The sequence below is a fragment of the Eumetopias jubatus genome, unplaced genomic scaffold (assembly GCF_037043125.1).
Source record: "Eumetopias jubatus isolate StellerSeaLion01/CBP00866 unplaced genomic scaffold, mEumJub1_p1.0 scaffold_3, whole genome shotgun sequence".
NCBI lineage: Eukaryota > Metazoa > Chordata > Mammalia > Carnivora > Otariidae > Eumetopias > Eumetopias jubatus.
Genome location: NW_028274809.1, coordinates 85,898,721 through 85,923,816, shown reverse-complemented (window position 1 = coordinate 85,923,816; position 25,096 = coordinate 85,898,721). Strand labels below are relative to the sequence as shown.

At 34.9% G+C, this 25,096-nt stretch overlaps 1 protein-coding gene across 3 annotated transcripts in view; it reads left to right on the top strand.

Moving 5' to 3' along the window:
• ARHGAP15 (Rho GTPase activating protein 15) overlaps positions 1 to 25,096 on the top strand; it is a 604,646-nt gene that overhangs the window by 383,579 nt on the left and 195,971 nt on the right. For all 3 annotated transcript variants that reach the window (XM_028123793.2, XM_088021728.1, XM_088021729.1), the window contains exon 11: positions 23,117 to 23,194. In XM_028123793.2, coding sequence (XP_027979594.1) covers positions 23,117 to 23,194 — 78 coding nt within the window. The remainder of the gene's footprint in view (positions 1 to 23,116; positions 23,195 to 25,096) is intronic.

Genomic DNA, 25,096 nt, shown 5'->3' with positions numbered 1-25,096 from the left:
TGCCGCGAATTTTCCTCGGGTTTCATTTGTGAATTAAAATTAAGTCCAGTTTCGTGTTTTTGTGTTTTGTGTTTTGTTTTGTTTTGGTGCAACCCAACGACAGCCACCTTCCTGACAGCTTTAGTGTTGTGCTGGGTCCAAGTTGGAATTGGAATTGGCTCTTTGGGGTAGTCGTGCTGGGGCCTCTGTGTCTGCAAGAAAGCCACATTCAGGGCTAGAGGGGAAGACAAAATCCAAAAAGAGTAAACAGGAAACAGCCAGCAAGAGTATAAAAGAGAAACTGGGAAAAGACAACCAAAAGAAATCAGAGATGACAAGGTGGAGAGAGAGAAAAAAGCTGCATTTTGCAATTAAGAAAACAAATGTGGATAAAAGGGCACTCTTGTAAGGTCCCGTAATGGGGAGAAGACGGTGATTGAACAAGTTACCAAGTCGACCATAGTTACCTGAGACCTGCTTCTCTGTTCCAGAGAAACTTATTCCCACTTAAGAAAATACTTGTAAGTTCGATCTTGCCGTTGAACGGCAAGCTTACCCTGAATGTTCACAAATTCTGTGCGCCCACGGCTGGGAATTAAGTCACTGTACTTATTAGTGACATTTCATGGAGTTTATCTACATCTCACAATACACAACAGTCTTATTATCAGAAAGAGAGCTTAAACATAACAGAAGTTAATGGAGGAATAAATGTGCAGTTCAATAACCAGCAAGGCTATCTAATGTATCCAGCAATGTGGCTCTGGTCAAATCAGTCAGCGGATATTCCCACACTTTTGTGTCCAGAATGCATGAGAATAAATAATATCTCTTCCCAGATAAAGCCTGAGTCTAATTTCCAACCTCCACCCCCACCCAGTTCCACCCCCATGTTAAAGTTTAGGTTCTTACCATACTTTCCCTTCGAGTCAGTTGGAAGGAAACAGAGCCAAAATTAATACCCTAGGAAATTAGTCTCTTATTGTGTGAATGGAGGATTTAAATAATGCAACACCTCCTCATGTTGAGATGTAATAGTCTAAAATATCCTATAGCGGTGTCATTTATATGATGAGAGTTCTGGGTCTGGGAGTTTTTCTATTATAGGCCCCCATATTCAGAAGTTAATAGTTCAACCATAAAAATAATCTTGGCTGAAAGTTGGCAGGATGTTTTAGCCTGGAAGCAAATGTTTACAAAATTTGAAAAAAAAAATCACATGCATTTGGAAAGCTTTCACATTTTCAATAAAAAGGCACACACAAAAAAATAAGGCAGAGAAAGATTTTCAAATATTTGTTGCCCTGGGATTCAAAACTGGATTTGAAGTTTTTAAATAGAATTTTAAAAAATTCTTGTTGCATAATGTGAACCAACTGATTAAAAAAATAATCAAAAAATTTATCAAAGCTCTCCCAGAGTGCACTTTGTTTTGTGAAATAACTTGTTTTTTGGTTGAACGAGAATCTATATATTTTTATAAACATTTCACCAGAGCTTAAAAATTTGTGATAATTAAGAAATCTTAAGTTAATTCAAGAAGCTGTGAATGAGAAGAAAATATTATACTCTTTTGTGGGTTTCCTAATAAATAAGGTTCCCTTTTAAAATGTCTAGAAAAGAATTTCTTTTTCCAAGGAATTTTCACACTTTCAAATGAAGTGTGCAACTTAAGCATTAATCATTGATCTACATATAAATTAAAAAAGACATACAGATTCCAGAAGTAGTTGCATGGGTCCGTGTAATTGAACATGGCATATTTTCCTCTGTAGGATGTTTTGGAGTAATTTACTCATCCCCTAAAAAGATTCATGTCTTAGTGATTCTTCTAAATTCTGTGAAAGGTTATCTTACAGTCTGTGGAATTAAAAGTGTGTGTTTTCTTAGGTTCAAGTAATCTTTTCCTTGCTAGTTTTACACCTTTTTGCCGAATTTTATAATTTTCAAGCCACTTTCTATTTTCAGTTCAGACAAAAAAAAAAAATCAGGGGCAGGACACTGTGAGAGGAAAAACTGCAAAACGAAAATAACTCTAAAATGATACTGCTGTAAGAGTTCTTGAGCTTATAGTAGACTGTAGTCCCAAAATGTCAAATCACACAATTTTTAAGGAAATAAGAATGTCCTGAGATTTAGAGTGAAAGCACAGCTTACAGAAGAAAAATATTTAAAATATTACCCTAGTCCATCATGTGCTACTTCATGTAGAGAGCATGGATTTATTTTTAACTCTTCACAGTACCTGGCACATAATGGATTTTCAATAAATGATGAATGAACGGATAAATTACATTCAACATTGCCTAAATCTTCATGGAAAGTTACACACCATTGTTACACCTGCATATCATTGAAACCTAAAAAAAAAAAAATCAATGACCATGTCGTTGGTTGAAGATAGCTGTATGATTTGCATGGTTTCCCAATCTGTTTTCTAAACATGTAAACCATTCTGATAATAGTATATTATGTCATTCTAAATGATATTATTTTCTATCTATACCCAGCTACACTAAACATCTGAAGGTATGTTTCCTTAAAGACTTTATGTTCATCAGTTTTTTGGATACTACATTTAAGGGTGCCATGCAGCATCTAATAGAACACCCACTTTTTACTCATTTTCAGCAGAGGAAGTCATATCCCATTAGACATTGTTTCAACACCAATAGCCTGCTGTTTTGAATCAAGTAATTGAATGGCAACTACGACTTATAAGTGACATGCCTGAGAATAGTCAGTAGTGGGCTTGGGTCTTATAACCTCACAGAAAGTAACGCACCGTATCTTTTCCTCTAATTCAGACTTAGAATAACAAGCTGGTGCTGTTCTGAGTGTTCATTTACTTCCCTGTGAACATCTCACCTTCTTGACTCAGTGTTTATTTTTTTACATAAATCTGAGGAAATTTTTATTTTGATGATAATTTCTTGAGTTGAAAGAGCCTGTCAAAGAATTTGAAGTAAGTTATATACGGTCAACTACACAGACGTGTCAATTGGAAGCTAATGAAGACAGGATACCAATACTCTAAATTCTGACATGATTTTGCTATTGGATATTGATTTCATTTTCTCCAAATTTACTTTCTGCCAGAAAAGTTAAACTCTGCTGACACTATCAAAAGCTCTCTAAAGACTTTGAATATGCTAGTGCCATTAAAATAGGACTGTTATCTTTCTTGTCTTAAAAATGATGATCTTCTTGTTATGTTTTGTATTTTTTACTCTTTGGGTTAACTTAATTCTTTACTCTCCCTACAAAGCAGTGGAATACCTAGCAGACAGTATAGTGATCACTGTAGTAAGGTTTCTTTCATCTTAAATGTCGGCTGTTGACCTGTATTTGAAATTGCATGAGATAATATTGGAGTCCATGCCCTTAGCCCAGAGTTTGACAGCATAAGAAATGTGTGTTTTCCTCCGGACTTAATTCTTGACTCTGGGATTTCTCTATCCATTCTTTCAGCATAAACTCAATGATACCAAAACCTTCAGTGATTTTCTTCAATGACTTCAAAGTTCCTATTTCAGAATGACTCCTCAAGCTATGTCTTACTCTCAGGTCTAAGAACAACCCTTCTTGAATTTTCCTCTGGTATCTCAAACTCAACTTCTTCAAACTGCACTTATTACTTTCCCTAACAAATCTATTCCTCCCTCTTTATTCCTTAACTCAGTCAATGGCATCATGGCTTATTTTTCCCATTCCTCTTTTCTATTTTTCCCCCCATTCTTCTAAAAAGAAATATGTTGGATATTTTGGACTGTTCTCTCTACTTACACAGAGCATTATTCACCAAGTCTAATAATATCTCCTTTCTTACTATCTCTTGAATCTCATTCATCTTTTCATCTGCTATGGCCTTGATTAGAATTCCATAATTTCTTTTGAGAAAAACCTCCTAATTGATATTGCCTTTGTTCTGTTTTCTGCCCAGGACACCTTCTCAATCATGCCAACCTCCTTCCTCTTTAACACAAATAGAATTGTGTTATGCCTTCTTAGAATATCCCTCCAATGGTTTCTTTTTTCCATCAGGATAAACAAAATTCCATCTTAATTATCCCCATAAGCATATGACCTCTGTCTACAGTCAGGCCTCATATTCTCATAAGCTGCTTCCTATGTTCCAGGAATATCAACTACATCAAGTTTTTCCAAAGACTGGTATTTTTCCATGTGCTTTCCTTCTTTCTAGGGACCCTCTCTTTGCCCATCCACCTGCCAAATTCGTATTTATCCTCTTGTGCATAGCACAGGAGTCCCCTTATTCAAGGAATATTCTCTGATTTATATCCTCAATCACCCCTCCACGGTCTCTTGAACATTATTAAGATTTCTTTCCGCAGTGTTCCAATGACAGTTTTGCTCTCCCTAATACAGCCCTTAATGCATGGGGGTGTGATGGCTGGTGTCTTTACCTGTTTCTCCATCTAGAGTATGAGTCTCAGAGTTAGGGATTGTGTCTGGTTCATCTCTGTCTCATCGGTGCTTAGCATACCAAAGCTGGCATATGGTATGGGCTCAATTCATGATATATGATTAAATGGATGAAGAGATGGATATTATCCAAAATTCCTTTCCATCCATCTATCCATGCATCTATCCTTAGGGAATCAAATCCTATACACTGAAGACTCATTGAACTGATAGAAGAGATAGTGTTTAGATAGCTCTTGAAGCATAACTTGAAGTCATATTATCCAGAAGGAAGAGAAACTCCTTAAAAGTAGAAAGTAAGGAGTTTTTTTGATTGTTTGCAGCATAGCCAATATGTATCTACACTCATATCAATATCTATATCAATATCTGTATGATATACCATATTAGTAATAGTCTACAATAGGATAAGACAGAAATAGAGCAAAGACTCTGGTGTTCAGGACAGGTTTCAGACAAAGCGGACTTTCTCATCCTTCATAGGGTAAAACCAGTCTCTCAACAAATAGTGTTAAGTTATTTCATGAACCTGAAGAATTCAACTAACTACAGACAAATGTGATGCTTTTGAGATCTAACAGTATCATAAGAGTAGGACTATCATCTTTCTAGTTCAAAAAATTATGTTCTTTTATATGTAACCCTCTGGGCATTGTGCCTACTTCCCTGTAAGTTTGTGTATAATTTTTCCCATTATCACCCCCTAGGTCTCTTTCACCATCACCACTTTCCAGGCATCTACTATCCACTGAGTAGCCATGTTTCTGATTATCTTTTCCCAAATGTATTAGCTTGCATTATTTAAGGCAGAATCTCTTTTTATTATTTCCTGCTCATATTTCTAAACTCTTTAAGTCCATTTGTATGATTCTTTTGTCTTCACAGATGTCCACAGTTCCTCCCAATTTAGTATCATCAGCAAATTTAATTAATGCTCTGTTTACCTCTCTTTCTAATGAAACCAGTCCCCTGTTTCATTTCATCATACAAAGTAAAAATATATTGGCAATAAAACAGTCCAAAGAAATGTTCCCTCACTGTAGGAGGGGAAGTTCAGGATACAGCAAAGAACCGTGTGGTGAGGAATGGACAGGGCAGCGGGGTGGTGAGCTAGTTTGCTATTGCCCTAAAGCAAAACCCTTTTCAGAGCGACCACATTTGGCAGATTGCCTGGGTTGGTGCTGGTTGTGTGTGTGTGTGTTCTGGAAGGTGACTATATTACCCTAACTGAGGACTTTTTACTAAAGATATATTTATTGATACATGAAAAGCATATTTAAAACTATATATACATATACAAGTGCAAGCTAGTAACATTTAATCCATAGTGTAGCTACAAGCCTAGATATGGACATATACATCTGGATATATACAGGCTCACAGCCATTTTCCCTGGGCTTTGTTTAACATTCACTCCTGTCTAAATTTTTATCTCAGTTTTTAATTTGATAAATGGTTTAGACCCAAATTACCCATTGGGCTTAAAGCAATTTTCTTATAAGCATTAGATTTATAGAATAAAGAGAATTTTTATTCAGTTGTATTCAATAGGCAAATATTAGTAAAAGAAATATTTTAACCTCTAGAATTTATAGGCTAGAAAGGTGAGCTTCATCACAGGAAGAGGTTTTACCTGTTAACTCTAAAGTGAGCAAGTTTATGTTGAAAGAATTATAATAATGAATTGTGGATCACCATATCAAAAACTAATGATGTATTGTATGGTGATTAACATAACATAATAAAATAAAATTAAAAAAAAGAAAGAATTATACCATTAGTCTTTGACGATGTGGCCATACAATTATGGGGTGATTTACATAAGGAAAACAAAGATGACATTTATTAAGCACCCACTATGTGCCACACATAATGCTAGGACTTTCCAACCTGAGTCAATACCATAGATTTAAAACCCATATTACTTACTACCTGATATTCCATAGACTATTCCAAACTGCAATAAAATTTCATAAATATTTGCTATGTTGCACATGAAGAGCCACTCTTTAAATATGGATTAATTAGTATAAATCTATTGATTCTAAAGGGAAAAAAACTGTCAGGTTTATGATTAGGTCTGATTAGGACAGACAGATGGTAGACCAACATCTCTATTGATATATATAGAAGACAATGCACACTCTCAGTGTTGAAATGAAGGCTGATATATACTTTACATATAGCACAAGGTCACCAAAGATGTTATCCCTGAGGAATGATGTTAACAAAATAGTGACTGGGAATACTGTTAAGTAGTCACAGCCTCATATTGTTTTTCTAGTGAGAAAAATCTGATGCATAATGCATTCTCAGATGCCAGGACTTTACAGGCATAACTTTCATAAGCTTTAATGGGAGTTTCCTGCCGGCACCTGTTACAGTATAGAGTTCTTACTTTTCACACATAATCCAAGACTGGCTTGGAACACTGACTTGGAAAAACTAATATAGTGAAACCGTCTTATAATGTTTCCTCACGTATAATGTTCATCTTTTAATTCTTGGTCTGATATATGTATGTACATTTTTTCCTTTCAAATTCTTTTCCCACCCGAAAGGCTTTTTTTCCCACAAGCTTTTTATGGATAGGAGCAGATAATTTTTTTTTAACTGGGTAAACTACTAGACAAGATGTATAAAGGGGAAAGTTACTAGGCTAGAGATTAAACTAATGTTACAAATCAACTCTTCTTAGCTGGAAATTGTTCTAGAGACTTTGGATTCCTGAGGAGCCAGCAGAAACAATTTGAGTGCCGTGTGCAAAAAGGAATCACCATGGATCCAAAACAAGGATCACAGGTCAAAATAATATCATTTGGCCATATTTTTCTGTGTCTTTACAGAACAAAATATGGGAAACTTCAATATTTAAAATAATATTGCTTTTAACCCTGTGGATTAATCAGCAAGGTAATATTTTGTATAACAGAGAGTTAAAAAGAATTCTTAAAATTTCATATTTTTAAAATTAACTCCTACAAATTGTATTACCAAAACAAAGAAAAAATAAGTGTTATCTGTTTAACTAAAACTGTTGGAGATTGCACAGAAATTCTATTTTATGAACAATAACTTCTCTTTTAAAGGTGTTTGAAGTCTCCTCTTGTTGACTATTTCTAACATACCTGCCATATAAGAATGAAAACAGACCTTTCTACTCAAAATCCTGAATCATTTATTGTCATTGTCCCATTTGACAGCATCGTGGTCAGAGGAAATGGTTTTTACTTGTTGAACATCTTCAAATAGTGAATTTGAGGTCCATATTTATAACAGGATATCATAACTAATGTTGGTAGGTTGAGTTAAAGTTGGAAGGAGTCTGAAATCCTGAAACCATAAAAAGACAACTACAAATCTGTTAGTGAAATTTGTCACAGGGAAAAAACATGGGTCTGAATAAGGACAACCCCAGGACAGATAAGGATGTATTTTTGGGTTCTCATTTGCTCCCTTCTTCTTCTTTGCTAGATAGTTACATTACTCCATAATGTCCCCTTGAACACCGTGTCTGACCTCCAATATCCTCCTCCTGGCAAACTTGCCTCAGGAATATCATTTATATATTAGCTTGAAGTTCAGACATCCTTAAAACTCCTTTGAGTGTTACCGTGGGTACAGTAGTTTTAAGAGGTAACAACGATTTAGCATTAAATAAATGTCTTTGTCTCCAGAGATCTTTTAGTCTTTTCCAAGCACCAGGGAAGAAGGGTTTTATTCTGCTTTGTTCTTTTTGATAAGGCAAAGAAGGGCAAAGGGTGTCATACTGACATCTCAAAAAGCATGCTATGTTCCCAAGCTTAGTATCTTCCTCCTCTCTAAGGGTTTGCTTGTAGCGTACTTTGCTCTAAATTTGGGCAAAATAAGGTCATTATTTCCTTTTGATATTATGGCCAATGATTTAATAGAAGTGCATTTGTTTCTGGGTTTAGTGTCTTTGTTAAGGTTTGTTTGAAAACTTGAAAATAGACTGGGTAATCTAGGACCTCATGAGGCTGCCATTGTTCAGGGCTGTTTGTCTCCTGCTGATCAGCCTTAGGCGGTGTTACTTGGGGAGACTTAAGGCCACTACAAGGTTGAGGGGTTTCGGATGGAGCCACTGGTTTAAAACAGGCAGCTCCACACACAGTGCAGGTGAAGAGGAATGACATGGTGGGAGGAGGCTCCAAGACTGTTTTCTGCAGGCATGGGGCAGAAAGGAGAAAGGCCTGATTTGCAGAGATCTCATGATTCCAAGGATGAACAATGTATGTCTTCACAGAATTTCAATCTGTAGAGCAAAGCCCTATATGGATTTATATAAGCTCAGCTTTGAACCTCAGTTTAGAGCATTATACTCACCTACATGAAAAAATCATTGTATACGTCGTCTCTGAAGAAAGATAATTTATTACACTTTTTACATGATAGAAAATTATTATGATGATAAGAATAAAGTACGTTTAAGGATAAAATGTGTTTAGACAGGCTGAAAAATGTTCCTTTCCTCCCCAAAATCTTTAAATACGTTAAGACCATTTCGTACCATTTCCCTGTATCCTGGTATATCTGAAAATAGAAAATCCAGGCAGGGGAAGCGTTTGGATAATGACAACTACCTTGGATTAACTTGAAACCAGTAGAGGACACCCACTTCCCCTTTCTGTTTCTTTCCCATTGTGTATCACACTTGCCGTCTTGTCACCTGCTCTCTCTGCCGGTCCCATACCCTACACAAGTGAAGTCTTGTTGTATGTTCTGTCCCTGTAGCTGAAGTCTGCTGTCAGGTCAAGACCGAATAGATTAATCTACACTAAAGTGCCCATGATTAGTGAGGTTTGACGTGAAATCCTTCCAAGGGATTTGAAGACAAAGGAATAAAATTCTAATCGCATAATTTTAGACCTAAGAAAATTTGAATAAAAGGAACACTTTAGGACAGTGTTTTTATCCCCAAACTTCTGAAAAGATACCCTAAGTATGGACTTTGTAATTAATGTTAAGACCAACCTTGGGGACCGATGGTGTAAACTCCAGGTCTGCAAATTGATAATCTTTCATTTCTAACTTCTATAGCACTTCAAGACTCAGCTAGAGTGAATCATCATGGATTTTCTAATATTCTTAAAATTCAAAATCTGCCAGCCCTTAGGGAAAATGGGGAAATTGGGACACTATTTAAATTCCATACAATGGAAAACATGAGATGTATTTGTAACTTGGCTTCTTACCACTTAGAAAATTACATATATGAGATAGACACTCAATAAATATTATATTAATGAACATCAACATATGTAGCATGTCTTAGTTTAAGATACCTTCTTTCTGTGACAAGAGATCAGAAAAAAGTGATAGATGCTAAATATGCATACACACACACAAATATTTCAATAAGACTTTTTATGTAGACCTATGTGACAAAACTCTCCAGAAGCAGGAAATCTGGTTTGTATTATACTAGTGCTAGATGAGTTTAAATAAGGGAACAATTGGTATTGGAATGTCTTTTTTTTTTTTTCAGTCAACAAGTAATGTTTTGAGTAACTAGAGTGTGTGCAATGCTTTACTAGATGGTTAACAGCCCTCAAGTAGTAAAGAATGAAGCTGAGGAGATAGGTCTCTCCTAAACCACTAAAAGAGAACATGCCTTACCTTTCTACTTATGGAGTGATAGTAGAAGTTTAAAAAGCCAACCCCGGTGCTAGCTTTGGGGGTCTTTATCTATGCATTTCTTTTTGTACAAAACTTACAATCATGAATGACAATGGTATACATTGTCCAAGGATAGTTAGAGCTTACAATTAGGGGAAATGATTTTGTCTTTTTGGCACTATTGCAGAAAACTTGCATTTGTATTTCCAAACCTGGGTGTGATTTGTCCAAAAATAGACTAGTTTGTAAAATACTTAAATTTTGAGATTTCTATTGTGTCTCATAAAGCCTTGGAATCTGATATCATGGGTCTTAAAGTATGTTTCAGATAAATTAGAGATACATAATAGAGCATTCAAGGACACTCAATAATTTTATGTTTCAATCTTATTCAAATAAGCCTATAGGAACATAAACTTATATCATAACAAAGAAATGTAATCTATGGCATGATATTTTGGTAATGAAATAAATACCATTATTGTTTTTGTTTATAATAATATACATACTCTTACATATGCATATGTGTATACATAAGCACACATACAAAATAGTCAGAAATACATAAAATAATAAATAAACCAGAATCACTTTTATAATCCCACTGTACAGATAATTACTATTAATAGTATAAGGCATAATATATATATGATACATATAACATATAGTTATATAGAGAGTACTGCATAACATATATGTAATATGTGACATATTGCTTAACTGTTTGAGGATATAATGTGAAACTGAATATATATCATAATGTTGTTTCCTTCTAAAATTGGCTATAGAGCATGCACTAACCTGAGTGTATTGCTCAGATGTGTTGCATGTGTGAAAATATTAAAGATTGCAGGTGCCATTGTTTACTAACTCATCAATTTGTGTGCAGGATTCACCGTCAGTGTCTCAGAACAATACTAGCTCCATCGTATCTGGACTGTGTACTACGTTCGTTGTTATAACTCCAGTGCCTAGCACACTCTTTCACTATAAGTGCCTAATCAATATGTGTTAAGTGGTATGCAAGGTTGGAGTTCCCCAACTCAAGGTCTTTCCATCCAGAATATATTAGAATTCGTCTTTCCTTCCACTTAACCACAATTTAACACAGGTCCATTTGCCAAAAAGGGAGGATTGTGTACTAGCCCCATCTCTCTGTTTAGCAGAAGTATTAACAATACCCACATGATAATCTCTCCTGTATTATCAAAAAGAAAATAATACGCTTATTTATATTTCCTGAGAAGAAGGAAGTTTATTCTTTTCAGTCTCATTCACTGTCATGGCCAGGAGCCTCTTCTTTAACTAGAAAAGAGTCTATTGGCACCAGAATTTCTCAGAAGTTCGTCTGTGATCTAAATAGGAAATTTACCGATGGTAGATATACTCAAACAGGTTTGTAGTCTATTTTGCCTTTGTGTCTGGAATTCTGCTTCCCTGCCCCACGTTAGAAGCCACAGCCAGAAGGGCTCTCTCTTACCTGAATGCTTAGCAGAAGCAAGCCATCAGAACCCTCCAGGAAGTGGCTAGCTAAAGGGTCTGAATTAGAGGCACCTCCCCAAAGAAGATCAAAAGTTATGCTCCACCAACACAGAGACACTGAGAAATGGTTGAATGTGTTCTAAATTAAACTGCCCTGGTGGTGAGCAGAGATCTGCCAAAATCTTTCAATTAATCACTTTTACCTTCAGGGCAGAGTTAGGCTGAGAGTATTTCAATAGGTTTTTATTGGAACAGGGTTATTTCAGATATTAAACTATGTTGCACAAAGTAAAAATAATGTTATTTTTAAGTTGCTACTCTTGTTAAATAAAAGTTGGCAAGCAGCTTAGGGTCTGTATTGTGTCTGTGTATTTGTGTATGTGTGTGGCTTTTTTCTGTGCCATAAGCCTCATTGATTTAAAAAAGTGAACAGCAATGAATTAGGTGGTAAACATATTCATACAATCATTTTCATTAATAATATGTTATAAATAATAGAAGAAAGGTTTTAAGTGTATAATTCTGTGCGACACAATTGAGATACTTTTTTCCTACATCTTCAGCAGTAAGTTAATTAGAATCACCTGCATTTCCTTGGGTGGACACCAAATGGATTGCAAACAAAAACAGATTAAAATAGCTGCTGGAGCTCATGGCATACAGATGACAAGATTCACAAAAAGGACAACGAGGCACTGAAAATGTTCACTTTTCAAACAATTTTAGAGGAAATTTAGCTCTTGCAACTTCTCGGTAAAAGCTGCTTGTAAGTGTTTTGCTGAAAGACTAGAACAGCTTTGTTTCTGATCCCTTGATGAGTGAGAGAAATGTTTAAGAAAGATCACTTTACAGAGAGATTCAGGCTGAAATGCGATGACTGTGATTCAAGCCAAGCCAAAAATTACAGTTCAGAATGAAAGGGGAGGGACGTGGTTTGGGAATCCATTTTCCCACATTCCTGAATCTCAATCATCCCAGCCAATGTTTAAAAAAAGTCCAATGGAAAACAATGAGGTCACTTTGTTTAGATGTTTAAAAAAAAAATAGGGGTAGGGGGATTGAAAAGAATGAGGGCAAGTATATGAATTTTAAATCAATATCTATTTCAAGTATAATGGGATTAAAGGCTAGACTTTATGTTAACTATTTTGACTTCATCACCAAAGGAGCCATTTTTCAGTGTTTTCTTCTTGTTTGTGTTGGTAAGCCTTTTAGTGCATGCCTTTAACTCATGAAAGAGTTTGTTGCTGAAATTTTTAAAAGAAAAAGCGTGCAAGGGCATAGTCTACAGATGATCCCTTCCTAAGCTCCAAGCTTTCCTTAGGAATGACACCTTCAGGAAACTGGCTTTCTTTCATTAAACCTGCTCCACGGATCCCGCTGCGGTGAACACCCAGGGCTGTTTGAAATTCACGTTATGCCAGTGCATTTGCTTGCAAACTACCAGATGATAATGGCTGACCAAATTAGCCTGTTCCTTCTTATTACTCCTATGTATTTCAAAGAAACACTCTGAGCAAGTCACAATACCAAAAAATGATTTATTTACATCAGCACGATCATAGCAGAACATAACAATGAAACTCAAACATAAAAGAAACTCAGAGAATGAGATGCGATGAACCAAACACAACCTTCAACTTCAATATCTTCCAGACACATGAAATTTTTCCTCAAGACGAGAGCTCTCACTTAATGATAATCAGAATCATTGGCTAATATTTGTCTCCAAGACTAAGAAAAGAGAGAAAGTGAAGAAAAGAAAGAAAGAAACATGTAAGAGAATTTATCAAAGACTATGTCCAGGTACTTTGCTTTCTACTTTACAGAAATCATTTTGTCTTGTCAAATCAAGGACATTGGGTTTTCTAGTGAAGTTTCACAGGCAAATTCAAGGTCTCTCGGAGATCCTTCTTACCTTGAGATACTTTCAGAATGATTCTAAGATCAATATAATTCTATAAACCATATTTGTGTCTGCCATCCTACAGGCTTCATATTGTTAAGCTTCAAATTCTTCGCTGGGTTTAGACAGATATGTAAGGATCAAAGTGTAAGAGACATGAGGAACCACACATGGGATGCCATCCTTAGACTCTCATTTCATTTTACTAGGTATTAAGGAGGGTACACAAATAAATTCCACCCGTATCACATCAGCATGTTGTAACTTCTTTTCCTTTTTTTTTATCTTTATTTGCCTATCAATTAGTATTCTGTACATTTAAAAGCATGATTTTAAAGGCATTTGGCTCACTGGTACATCTAAATGGAATATGAGCTGAATGAAATGTATGGAGGTTATATGCAAAAATAAGCCTAATACATAAAAAGAATTACAGTGAATGGAAACCAAGATCTAGCCCTCAGTATTGATGTGAGTTTTCACAGGACTTTTTATAAACTACTCTCTACTTTTCTGGACTGTGATGGTATGGATGAGCACCTCCAATTCTGACACAGTGAAATATTATGATAAGAACTAAGGAGAAATATAAGGAGAAAATTCTAATAGTGAAAAAAGACAGTGTACATTGAGGAGATTTGCACATTGAGGAGGATGGCTTTTGTGTTTCTGATAACATTTAAAGAATTCAGTGTGATTCTCCTGTACTTCTCAAAGTGTCCAATGTCCAACTTAAAAGGAACTGGAGAGATGGGAAACTAATTCAATAAATGGTTTTCCAATTTTTTTCTAACAAAGTAACTCTATATAAAAATAACAATAATAATACTTAATAATAGTAGGAGCACCTGGGTGGCTCAGTCGGTTGAGTACCAGACTCTTGGTTTCTGCTCAGGTCATGATCTTGGGTTGTGGGAGGTGGGGCTCGGAGCTCAGCACAGAGTCAGCTTGAGATTGTCTCTCTCCCTGTGCCCCTCCCCCTTCTGTGCTCTCTAAATACATACATACATAAAATCGTTAAAAAATAAGAAGAATACTTAAAAGTAAGAAAGTCAACCATCCCCCACCACCATCCACAAATACTAGTGCCATAGATCTTTTTAACGTATAAATGGTACAATACAGGACCACCAAGAAACACAACTAGTAATGCTCCTAACACAGGATATTTTGTCTTTTTCCTCTCCCAATTTTAAGTTTATCTTCTCAGGTGCTCAAATAGGACAAAACTGGTTAAGAGGTCAGGCCTGGGCAAATAACAAATATGAATGAATGAATGAATGAATGAATGACAAATACATATGTAACTATTTTTGGCTAGGATCCTTAACAATTTTATCTCCTGGTATAACACCTTAAACAGATGCGAGTTTGGGGGGGAGGGGTGAGAGAGTAGGATTTGATAATGATCCTAACTACACAAGTGTTCAATGAATAGTCTTTGAAGAAAAACCAACATCTCTCCCTCTGATCCAAAATTCTGTGTTTGATACCATTTTGTCCTTAGTCCCATATATTATTTACTTTGTGCTCTTTTAGTTTTAAGACATTAATTTAAATCTGGAATTTGGTCCTTATCTAAAACACTAGCTATATAAACAATATAAAATAATGTCACATTTATCAGCATCACAGGTCGTAAACAGTTTTCTCAGAAATAAAAAAGCACCCTTCTCTTAGTGATCTCTTTTTCACTCTAATGTTTCTTTAAAAATTTTAGCAATAAATATTTATCTCTTTCACATCTTAAGAGGACTAAAATTCTTCTTTTCCCTATGAATCTACTCCAAAATATCTGGTAGATGAAAAACTCATTTCATTCAGACATAAGTCATTGAAAAAAGACTATTACCCAAATCAATCAAACAAACATAGTGAAGAAAAGTTAAAGATAATGTATAGACTTGTCAAATCACTATGTGGTGCACCTGAAATTAATATAACATTGTATATCAACTATACTTCAATAATCAAAATTAAACTAATTGAAAGTAAGTATTTTGTTATGATTTTAAAAAGAAAAACTTACTATGACAATTGTCTCTATAAGATTTTATAGCAGAGATACAGAGAAGGTAGGAGAAAATATCAAAATGAGATGAAAATGTAAAAGGAAGGGCAGAAAGGGATCATGAAACAAATGGAAGAGAAAAAAAATAAAACAATCGCAGTAATAAGGGGAACATTTGAGAAATCATAAGTGATAATAGAATTTCTGTAAATACAAATAAAAGGACAGAAGTGAGAGAAATAAGAGGAAATGAGGAGTATACTTATCCTGGACCCTACATTAACATATTTTCCCCATGTTAGAATTAGAGACACTTGAATATTTTAAATATTCATAATGTAATCCCAGGTTATTTATATCCCATATGCCAACAGAGAAGATTATTATACAGCTAGTTATCTTCATAATCTAATGAAACTTTTGTTTTCAGCATTAAAAAGTCTATCTTTATGAAAAACAATGCAGGGCCCCATAAAAGCTGGCATACTGAAAAAAACTTGTCTGCTTCTTCTTCCTCAAAAAATCCTGATGAAATAATAGAAAAGATATGTTGAAAAAGAAAAAAATAATAATGTTGCTGAAAACAAAAAAGGTGCCATCAGCCGACCAGAAATAGAAATTCCAAGAAGACAGAAAGCAGATGGGATCAAACAAGTGGAGAAATTAGAGCAGAAGAAACACCATTCCCAGACACAATAATTAGGCACAATTCTTTCCAGGGATGTTCTAGAGAATATCTAAACTTGGAGTTGAATAAAAAGAGCAGAAATTGGCAAGAGGATAATAAATAAATAATTCACTACATATCAGATCTAATATCTGGGAGACCTGGGCCCCTCTCCATGTATCCTGTACCAAGCAAGCACCTGCAGCAGCTGCTGGAGCCTGAGAACAAGTTCTACAAAAACAGAGGAGAGGCTGTTGGCATCTGAGGAAGAAGGCAGTGGAGAATAAGGTAACTCAGACTCAGAGTTAGAGAGGAGAGCTCTGTCCAGGAGCAGAACAGTTCAAGTATTCCTTATCCAAAATAAGGTCCTCCCTCCTTTGGTAACTGAAGAACTACTAGCTTACTGTCTACTCACCCCTTCATCCTACAAGAAACCCTCATTTAGTCTCCCCATATAAGACTGAAGCTAATTGGAGGAAAAAAAGATGTGTGCAAATACAAAAATACCCATGACGCACCATATATTCTAATTAATTTGCTCTTTCAATCATAAGGGCAATCTGATATTGGAACAGCATCCATCTTAAGTAGTTTTAGATGGAAAAGAGACAATAGAGGGAAGGATATATCAAGAAAATAATATAAGAAACTTTTCTGATTGAAAGGGCCTACATGTAGACACATCTGAATAAAATTTTACTTCTACAAGTTTAAAGGGAAAAATCTTTTTTAAAAAAATCCCAAAAGAAAAAGCAATTGACCTACAAAGCATCAATGATCAATTTAATAACAGACTTAACAGCAGAGATGCTAGAAAATAATGAAATGTTTTTTCAAAGTTAGAAAATAAAAGTTAATGAGGCTCAAACAAGTATTTAAATGAACAATTCAGTATGAAGCAAAATAAAACAGTCATTGAGACAGAAGAAATAAGAAAATTTACCAATCACATACTTTTATGAAAACAAAACTCTTAAAAATAAATCCAAGAGAGAGTAACAGTGGAACCCAAGTAGTTCACTGTGACCTTGAGTTGCACGGTCCAATATGGTAGTCACAAAGTTACAGTATTTAAAATTAAGTAAAATAAAAATTCAATTGCACTAACCACATTTCAAGCACTCAGAAGTCAGCCAAATGTGGCCAAGGGCAACTGGCTTGAATAGGTAGATAGAACATTTCCATCATCACAGGAAGTTCTTTTGGGCAGTGCTTAATTTGAGGAAATGAAGGAACCTCTAAAAGAAAACACATCAGGCCTTGACTTTTGGGAGAGCTCCTTTGTGATGCAAAATTTTAGTGTTGAACTCAATCACCTTCCTTTTTTTTTTAGTAACATTTAATATTGAATTATAGGTAAGTGACAAAATATTTATAGAGAATAAAATAAAATAATCTTAAACTCTGAGAATACAAGGAATAACGTAAAGGATAAAATTGTAACTATGAGGGAAGGAAAGGGAAGGAAGAGGAAATGCACTAAGTTTCTTATTTTTCTATAGCACAGAGGTGATTTGACTTAAGAAATAGAAATAAGCCAATGTAACTAATAAGAACAGAGAGAGTACATAGGAACCATGCACTAAACTCGTTCTCTTTTCTAATAGGGAGTCAATAAATACCATTCAAAGTTAAATTAATAAACAGAAATATGACACATTAACATAAAATGAGTAACAACAAAAAGAACTACAACTGAAATGTTAGCAATGATTATCTTTGGATAGCAGGATGGAATAGATATAGTATTTTTGTATAACATTTTGTGTGGCTTAATTTTCATTTTTGCCCAAGAGGTATATTTGCCTCTATAGTAAAAAAAAAAAAAAAAATCTATTCAAAATGGTTATTATAAAGTCATAAAGTTAACATGTAGAAAAATCTTCTTTGACAATCAGAATCGTGTCAAGTATTTCCTAAGTTAATCGTTCTTCAAGGATGGACATCTCACGAGAAGTTATTAATAGTTAAATAAAGCCAGCAAATAGATGCAGCATAAATACCAGCCATTGAGACAGAGTAGGAATTAAATTTAGAGTTTCAGATTATATCCTATTCTCTCAGTCATTGGATTTAAAGTGTGAGAACAAATAAGTTGGCAATAAAAAGTTGGAGAGACTCAATTTAGGGGAGGAGGAATAGGTCTGAAAGGCACATTAACTTCCCCTCATGTTCAGCTCTAAACTCAAGCAGGACCTTCAGAAGGACCAAGAAAGAAACGTGCAGATCTTTGGGGGCATTGTGGGTGTTCCCATGCTCACTGGTTTTTGCCAGAGGGAAAAGCCAGAAGACCAAAGAATTGCGAGAATGACTCTTCTTGCGGTAGCTCTGGCCTCCTAGGAATTAGGAAGTGCCATAAATCTCAGGAGAGGGGCTGTTTGCGCAAAATTCCCAGCCCACAATTCAGACTCCAGGGTTTCAGATGCATTTTGTTATGTTCCAGAAAAACAAGCAAGCTTTTGGGGCACACATCTCAACCAAGCTCAAATTCTACATCTTCGTGGTTTGCCCATCATTCAAGCTACCAAGAATGCTACCTAATCCACCGTTTGCAACTATTTTTAACAGGCTCATCTGCATTGTTCAAAACTGCCTGTATTTTGGCAGATAAGCCAGTCAACTGTGGAAACAGTGCTGGTCTCTTAGATTTCTTTTTGGAAAGTGTCTAAGATTTATAGTGGGAATTACTCATGACAGCTGCATTCTTTCCACTGGGTTTAGACCACCATTTAGTCTAATAACTCCTAATTGTGTGTCTATCCTAGTCTAACTTCTTCAGAAGAAAAGGTGGGGGCTAGCGGAGAGAGACTTCTGAAAGTCTCCTATAGCAACACCCAGTGATTTCTGTCAATGGTAAACACTACTTTGAAACGGTCAGCTGATGATGAACAAATAAATGACCTTTCAGTGAACATGGATTTCTTCAGAGAATTTTTCATTACTGCCACTAATGCCAGTTTGTTTAAAAAAAAAAAATGAAAATGACTTAGTGTCACCGTGTTCCCAAAGTATTTTTAGCATAACAAGAAGAGTTCTTGTCAGCATCCAGTTATGGTATTTTCTTGAAAGAAGTACCTTTCAAAGTGATTTTTCTCCGAACTTCACCAAAGCACAGCATGGGTACCTTGAAGACATTGCACATTTAAAAATCTTAAGAGGTCTAATTATATTTCCAAAATAAGTAGTTTCCAATTCAGCAAGGATAATGTGGTCATGAAAAGGATGTCCAAATCCACCAATTTACATTGGTTTGGTTTGGCATGACTTTCAAAGTTCTTGGAGCAAAAAGAGGATGGCACGTGAACCGTTGCAATTTGGGTCATAATTCCTAGGACTTTGGGTTTGCCACTCTGTGAGGCATTCGGGGGAAGACTAATCAACTTCAAGACTGTACCTATATAATTTATCACTGCTAAAATTCACAGATATGTTCCAGATTATTTGGCAAAATGTCATGCCCTCCTTTTTAATATGTACTTTGTCATTTTCACTCTATTTATGTAATTTAGAAAGTATGATAGTAGGGCAGCATAAGCCATTTGAAGCAGGAGCACTAATGCCAGAGACTGTTACCCTTCACAAGATATATGGTGTTGATATCTCTGAATCCAAAGGGCTTGGAAGTTGTGTCAAGTTAGATTCAAATTGCATCTAATATGTTTTGCTTTACTCCCTCTTACTTTCTGGTTTCTATCTTAAGCCACAAAGCAGTTTCTCTGCTGTGACTTAGTTCTATAACCACAGTGGTGGCACTGGTCTGAGTTACGCTCCCTGTCTCCATCCCCAGCCCTCCCTCCTTTTATCCCAGAAGAAAATTGGGTTATTAATTTAGGATGAGGCTGCTTTGTTTAAACAGTATAGTGTTTTCCAATTGCTCAAGCATAATATATCCAACCCATACTGCTCTTTCAAATGTTTTTGATTACCCAACTTAAAAAAAAAAAGACAAAGAAAAAACTTCTACTGAAAATTTATGAAACACCAAGTGTGTGTGTGTGTGTGTGGGGGGGTACTTCTTATGTTGTAACTTTAAATTTCTAGAAAAGGAAAAGAAAGTTTTGGATCCTGGGTAATTTCAGTAATTGAAATTCAGTTTACAATTCTAGACAACATATGCATTTACAATAACATATAAAATAATTAGAAAAGAAAGAGTCCCAGCTTCAAAATAGAAATGTGCTTGATTTTGTACCTTTTGAATAAAGAGTTATGCATATAAAGTAAAACTTAAGTAAAGTCCTTATTTGCAATAAAAATTCATTGACATTCAAGTAACATCATTTACTATTGACCTCTGATAAGGGTCCAACTAATTAGCAAAACAAAAATTGATTTTAAAAAGAATTGTATAGCGAATTTTCTTGTTTGTATTGTAATAGATTTTAAACAACATTTCACCTTGAATCATTATTTTAAACAGGGCTAATTTAACCAATTCTAAAAAAATCATATTAAGATTTCTCACTTAGAGAATGTAGGTCTGCATATTGCATCAATGTTTCTATTTACTAAAATATCCTTTTTCTCACATTCTTTCAAAGAAACTGGTAACTCATGGGAAAACACCAGACAACTTTCATTTGGTGAAACTTTGTCTGTGGTGGCAAGCAGGCTGACATTATTCACCAATCATGGTTTTGAATGACCTTTATCTAGTTCCAATTACAAATCTATTACCAAAGGCCCCAAACTTGCCACCAGAAAAATTTTTCTACAGATAATATGGAGCCACTGAAGGTGATTTTAAAGAATTCCAAAATATTTTCCCTAATAGCTACATGTTCAGAAAAAAATTATATATAACTGCAAGAGGAAATATTTTGAAAGGGACATACTTACTTGGAAGTTTTAATATTTCTAAAATCTATCATATTATTTAAAATTTTTAGGGTAAATCTAGGTACCAAACACTAGCTAATGACAAAGCAAGAAAAGTAATGTGTAATAAATTATAAAGTTCTGGGTATAAGTGTATATGCTGAAGACCAAAATGGTCACATACTAAACCTAGGAGTTACCTATTAGAAAAATTTTAATTAGGATTATTGTTACATTTCAGTTGTCAAATGCACATTGTACTTAAAAGCAAACACACTGGAGTAACTTTTCATTAATGTAGCTATTTTGTGCATTAAGATGAAATAATATATGTGATTTTTATAAATATATGATGTGTCTTAGACACTCATACACACTAATAGGTGTCCAACCTCATCTTAATTCCTCACAAATTCATAATTCTCATGAAGGGACAGAGACAGTGATTTATTATTAGATTATTCTAGAACTACAAAACTCAAACGAATTAATACGTTTGCTAACAACTATTCCATTTTATTGATATTATTCCAAATTGTTCCATAGTTTATCACATGGAAGGTTAAAAATCATGGAGATGAATAGTAGGGCAGAGAGGATTTATAGGGAAGGGAAAATACTTTGTATCACTCTATAATAATGGATACGTGTCATTATGTATTTGTCCACACCCATAGAATGTGCACCACCAAAATGAGCCATAATGCAACAATAAACATTGATTATAATGTATCAATGTAGGTTCCTCAATTGTAAAAATGTATCACCCTAGTGGGGGGGGGCTGATAATGGAGGAGGCTATACATCTATGAGGGACAGGAAGCATATGGGAAATCTCTGTACCTTCCCTTCAATTTTGCTATAAACTAAAACTGCTCTAAAAAAATAAAGTATTAAAAAATAGTGAATGATTATTTTGAATTATACCATCAATGTCAGTGTTGCAAGTTATGTTATTCTACCCTAAACTATTGATGAAATATTTTGCACAATGGCAGAACTATTCCTACTATAAAGAGCTTTACAAAGCCCTTATTCTGTTATATTATGACAATAATTTCTACCAACTCATTTAATACGTATGATTGTGAATTACAATGTTTAATCTTGGTGCTATGCCATTTCCATAAATAGTTGAGACAGTTGGGTGGTAACCTCATCCCTGGCCTCTCTGAGGGCCTGGACACATCAAGGAATATACACTCTTGACATTAAAATTATGTTATCCACATTCCTTAGGGACAATAATAGTGTTTCAGTAAGTGTTTCTCTTTCTATTTTCCTGTTTCCTCAATTTTTGATAACTTGATCATGGAAATAACTAGATGCTATAAATAGATGTGTGGAAAACAAGTGGTTGATCATCCAAATCCACTGCCAGGATAGGTTATTTTGAATTATAGATGACCAGTTTTAAAATACTCTGAAACTAATTTCAGCATTTTGTCGAAGACCTTTTTCTTTATTATCCCTCCATAAGAGAGTACCCCCATTACCTGTAATATACTAGAGATTATCAAACTATTTATACATCTGGGGAATAGAATTTTCTTCTGTAGTTTAAAATAATTAGACCAATGCATGCTATGTTATAGGATTACAAGAAAAAAGAGAATGGAATTGAATGGAATGGGATGAAACAGGACAGGGCAGGATGGAATAGAATAGAATAGAATAGAATAGAATAGAATAGAATAGAATAGAATAGAATAGAATAGAATAGAATAGAATAGAATAAGAAAGGAAAGGAGGGAGGGAAGGAGGAAAGTAGGAAGGAAGGGAGATCCCACAAATGCCTTGGGTTGTTTTCTGTCCAGAAAGGGGCAATAATATATAAGTGAAGGTTTTTCTCCTACCTACCACCAGTTTAATTCCTGTGTTGGGACTAAATCTTAACTGTAGTGTGAAATCCAATGCTACCTATTACTCTTCTATGATTAAACTAGATTCAAATTTGTTGATGATTGACTATGACTGAACTTTATGATTAGTTTGTTGAAATTAAACTATTGAAGATTGCTTGGTTTAGAACATAGAAATTTGTCTTCTCTATGAGAAAGGGATATTTGGCGTTGATTTACTATTACCTTCCTTCCCACATTTAATTTTTTTTCTTTTACCATCTCAGTTCCTTTATGAGCAAATATAAAACATGCCCTTTTATTTTCAGGTCTAGATGTTGATGGAATATACCGAGTTAGTGGCAATCTGGCAACAATACAGAAGTTAAGATTTATTGTGAACCAAGGTAAGTGATTTCTTCACTTCATTTTTTTCAGTAGTTTCATCTTTAGCAATACCGACTCTGTGCTGTATGTATTATGAATCTATAATGATGAAAGTTTTGAAGGGAACAAGAGAAAGTTGAAGAAATGAAACAATTATCACCAGAGAAGTAAGAGATAGCCAGTTCACTTGGAGATTAATAGACTAGGAGAGAGGGACAAACTAACAGTTTATGTGAAATAAATAATTAGTGGAATATGACAAACTGAAAATGAAAAAAGAATAATAAAAGGGTAAAAGAAAGAAAAATAGCCTAGCTTTGAAAAGTGTTACTGGCATATAGTAGACACTGAATGCATGTGGATAAATAATTGAATAAATGGATGATTGAAACATAAAGGTCAAAATCACAGATGTTAGAAAAATATGTAATAGATAAGTAAGAGAATTAAAAATTAGGAAATACATATGTCATCAAAGAATTACAAATTAAAACAATAATGCGAGGGGCACCGGGGTGGCCCAGTCGTTAAGCATCTGCCTTCGGCTCAGGTCATGGTCCCAGGGTCCTTGGATCGAGCCCCGCATCGGGCTCCCTGCTCTGCGGGAAGCCTGCTTCTCCCTCTCCCACTCCCTCCGCTTGTGTTCCCTCTCTCGTTGTGTCTCTCTCTGTCAAATAAATAAATAAAATCTTAAAAAAACAAACAAACAAATAAAAAACAGTAATGTGATACTACTAAACACCTATTAGAATGGCGAAAAGCTAAGCCACTGGTAGCCACAAATGCTGACAAGGATGTGGAGCAACAAGGAATTCTCATCCACTGCTGGTTGAAATGCAGAATGGTACTGGAACTTTCAAAGAGTTTAGTAGGTTCTTAGGAAAACATATTTATACCATACTATCCAGCAATCGTGCTCCTTGATATGGACCCAAATGAGTTCAGAACTTGTGTTCACACAAAAACCAGTGCACAAATATTTCCAGCCACTTTATTCATAATTGATAAAGCTTGAAAGCAGCCAAGATGTCTATCAATAGGTAAGTGGGTAAAAAAAAAAAACTGTGGCCCATACATATAATGGAATATTATTCAGTGATAAAAAGAAATGAGCTCTCAAGTTACCAAAAGACTTGGAGGACTCTTAAATGTATATTGTTAAGTGAAAGAAGCCAGCTTGAAAAGGCTTTGTACTGCATCATTCCAAAACTATGATGTTCTGGAAAAGGGAAAACTATGGAGACAGTAAGAGATCAGTGGTAGCAAAGGATCTAGGGGGAGATGGGGATGAATCCATAAGCACAGGGGATTTTTAGGGCTGTGTAACTATTCTGTTTGATATTATAATGGTGGATAAATATCAGTATACATTTGTCAAATCTATGTAATATACCACACTAAGAGTGAACCTTAATGTAAACTATAGACTTTAGTTAATAACAATGTATCAGTATTGGTTCATCAATTGTAACAAATGTACCACACTAATAAAAAATGTTAAAAATAGGGAATTGTGTGTTGGCGTAGGGGGTTGAAGGGGTATATGGGAACTCTATATTTTCCATTCAGTTTTTCGGTAAACCTGAAACTTTTCTTTAAAAAACTATGAATTTTAAAAAATAAAAATAAAAAATAGGAAATGTTCTAGAAAACAAGCAGACTAAAACATCTTAAGTTGGTTAAGGATAGAATACTGGTTGAAATATCTGTCTCTGCAACAATCTCTGTACATCTTAAAAGGTAGGACTGGAATCATCTTTGTCTCTTACCCCATTAACCGACAGTAGCCCTAGGATGTGCATAAACGGAGGTTTTAATTAATAATTTGTTGAATAATGTGTGTGTGTTGTAAATAGGAAATATATTAATACTGAGAAGCATTAAGTCCTCCAACAGTTTAATTTGGGTTGAACTACCCTTTT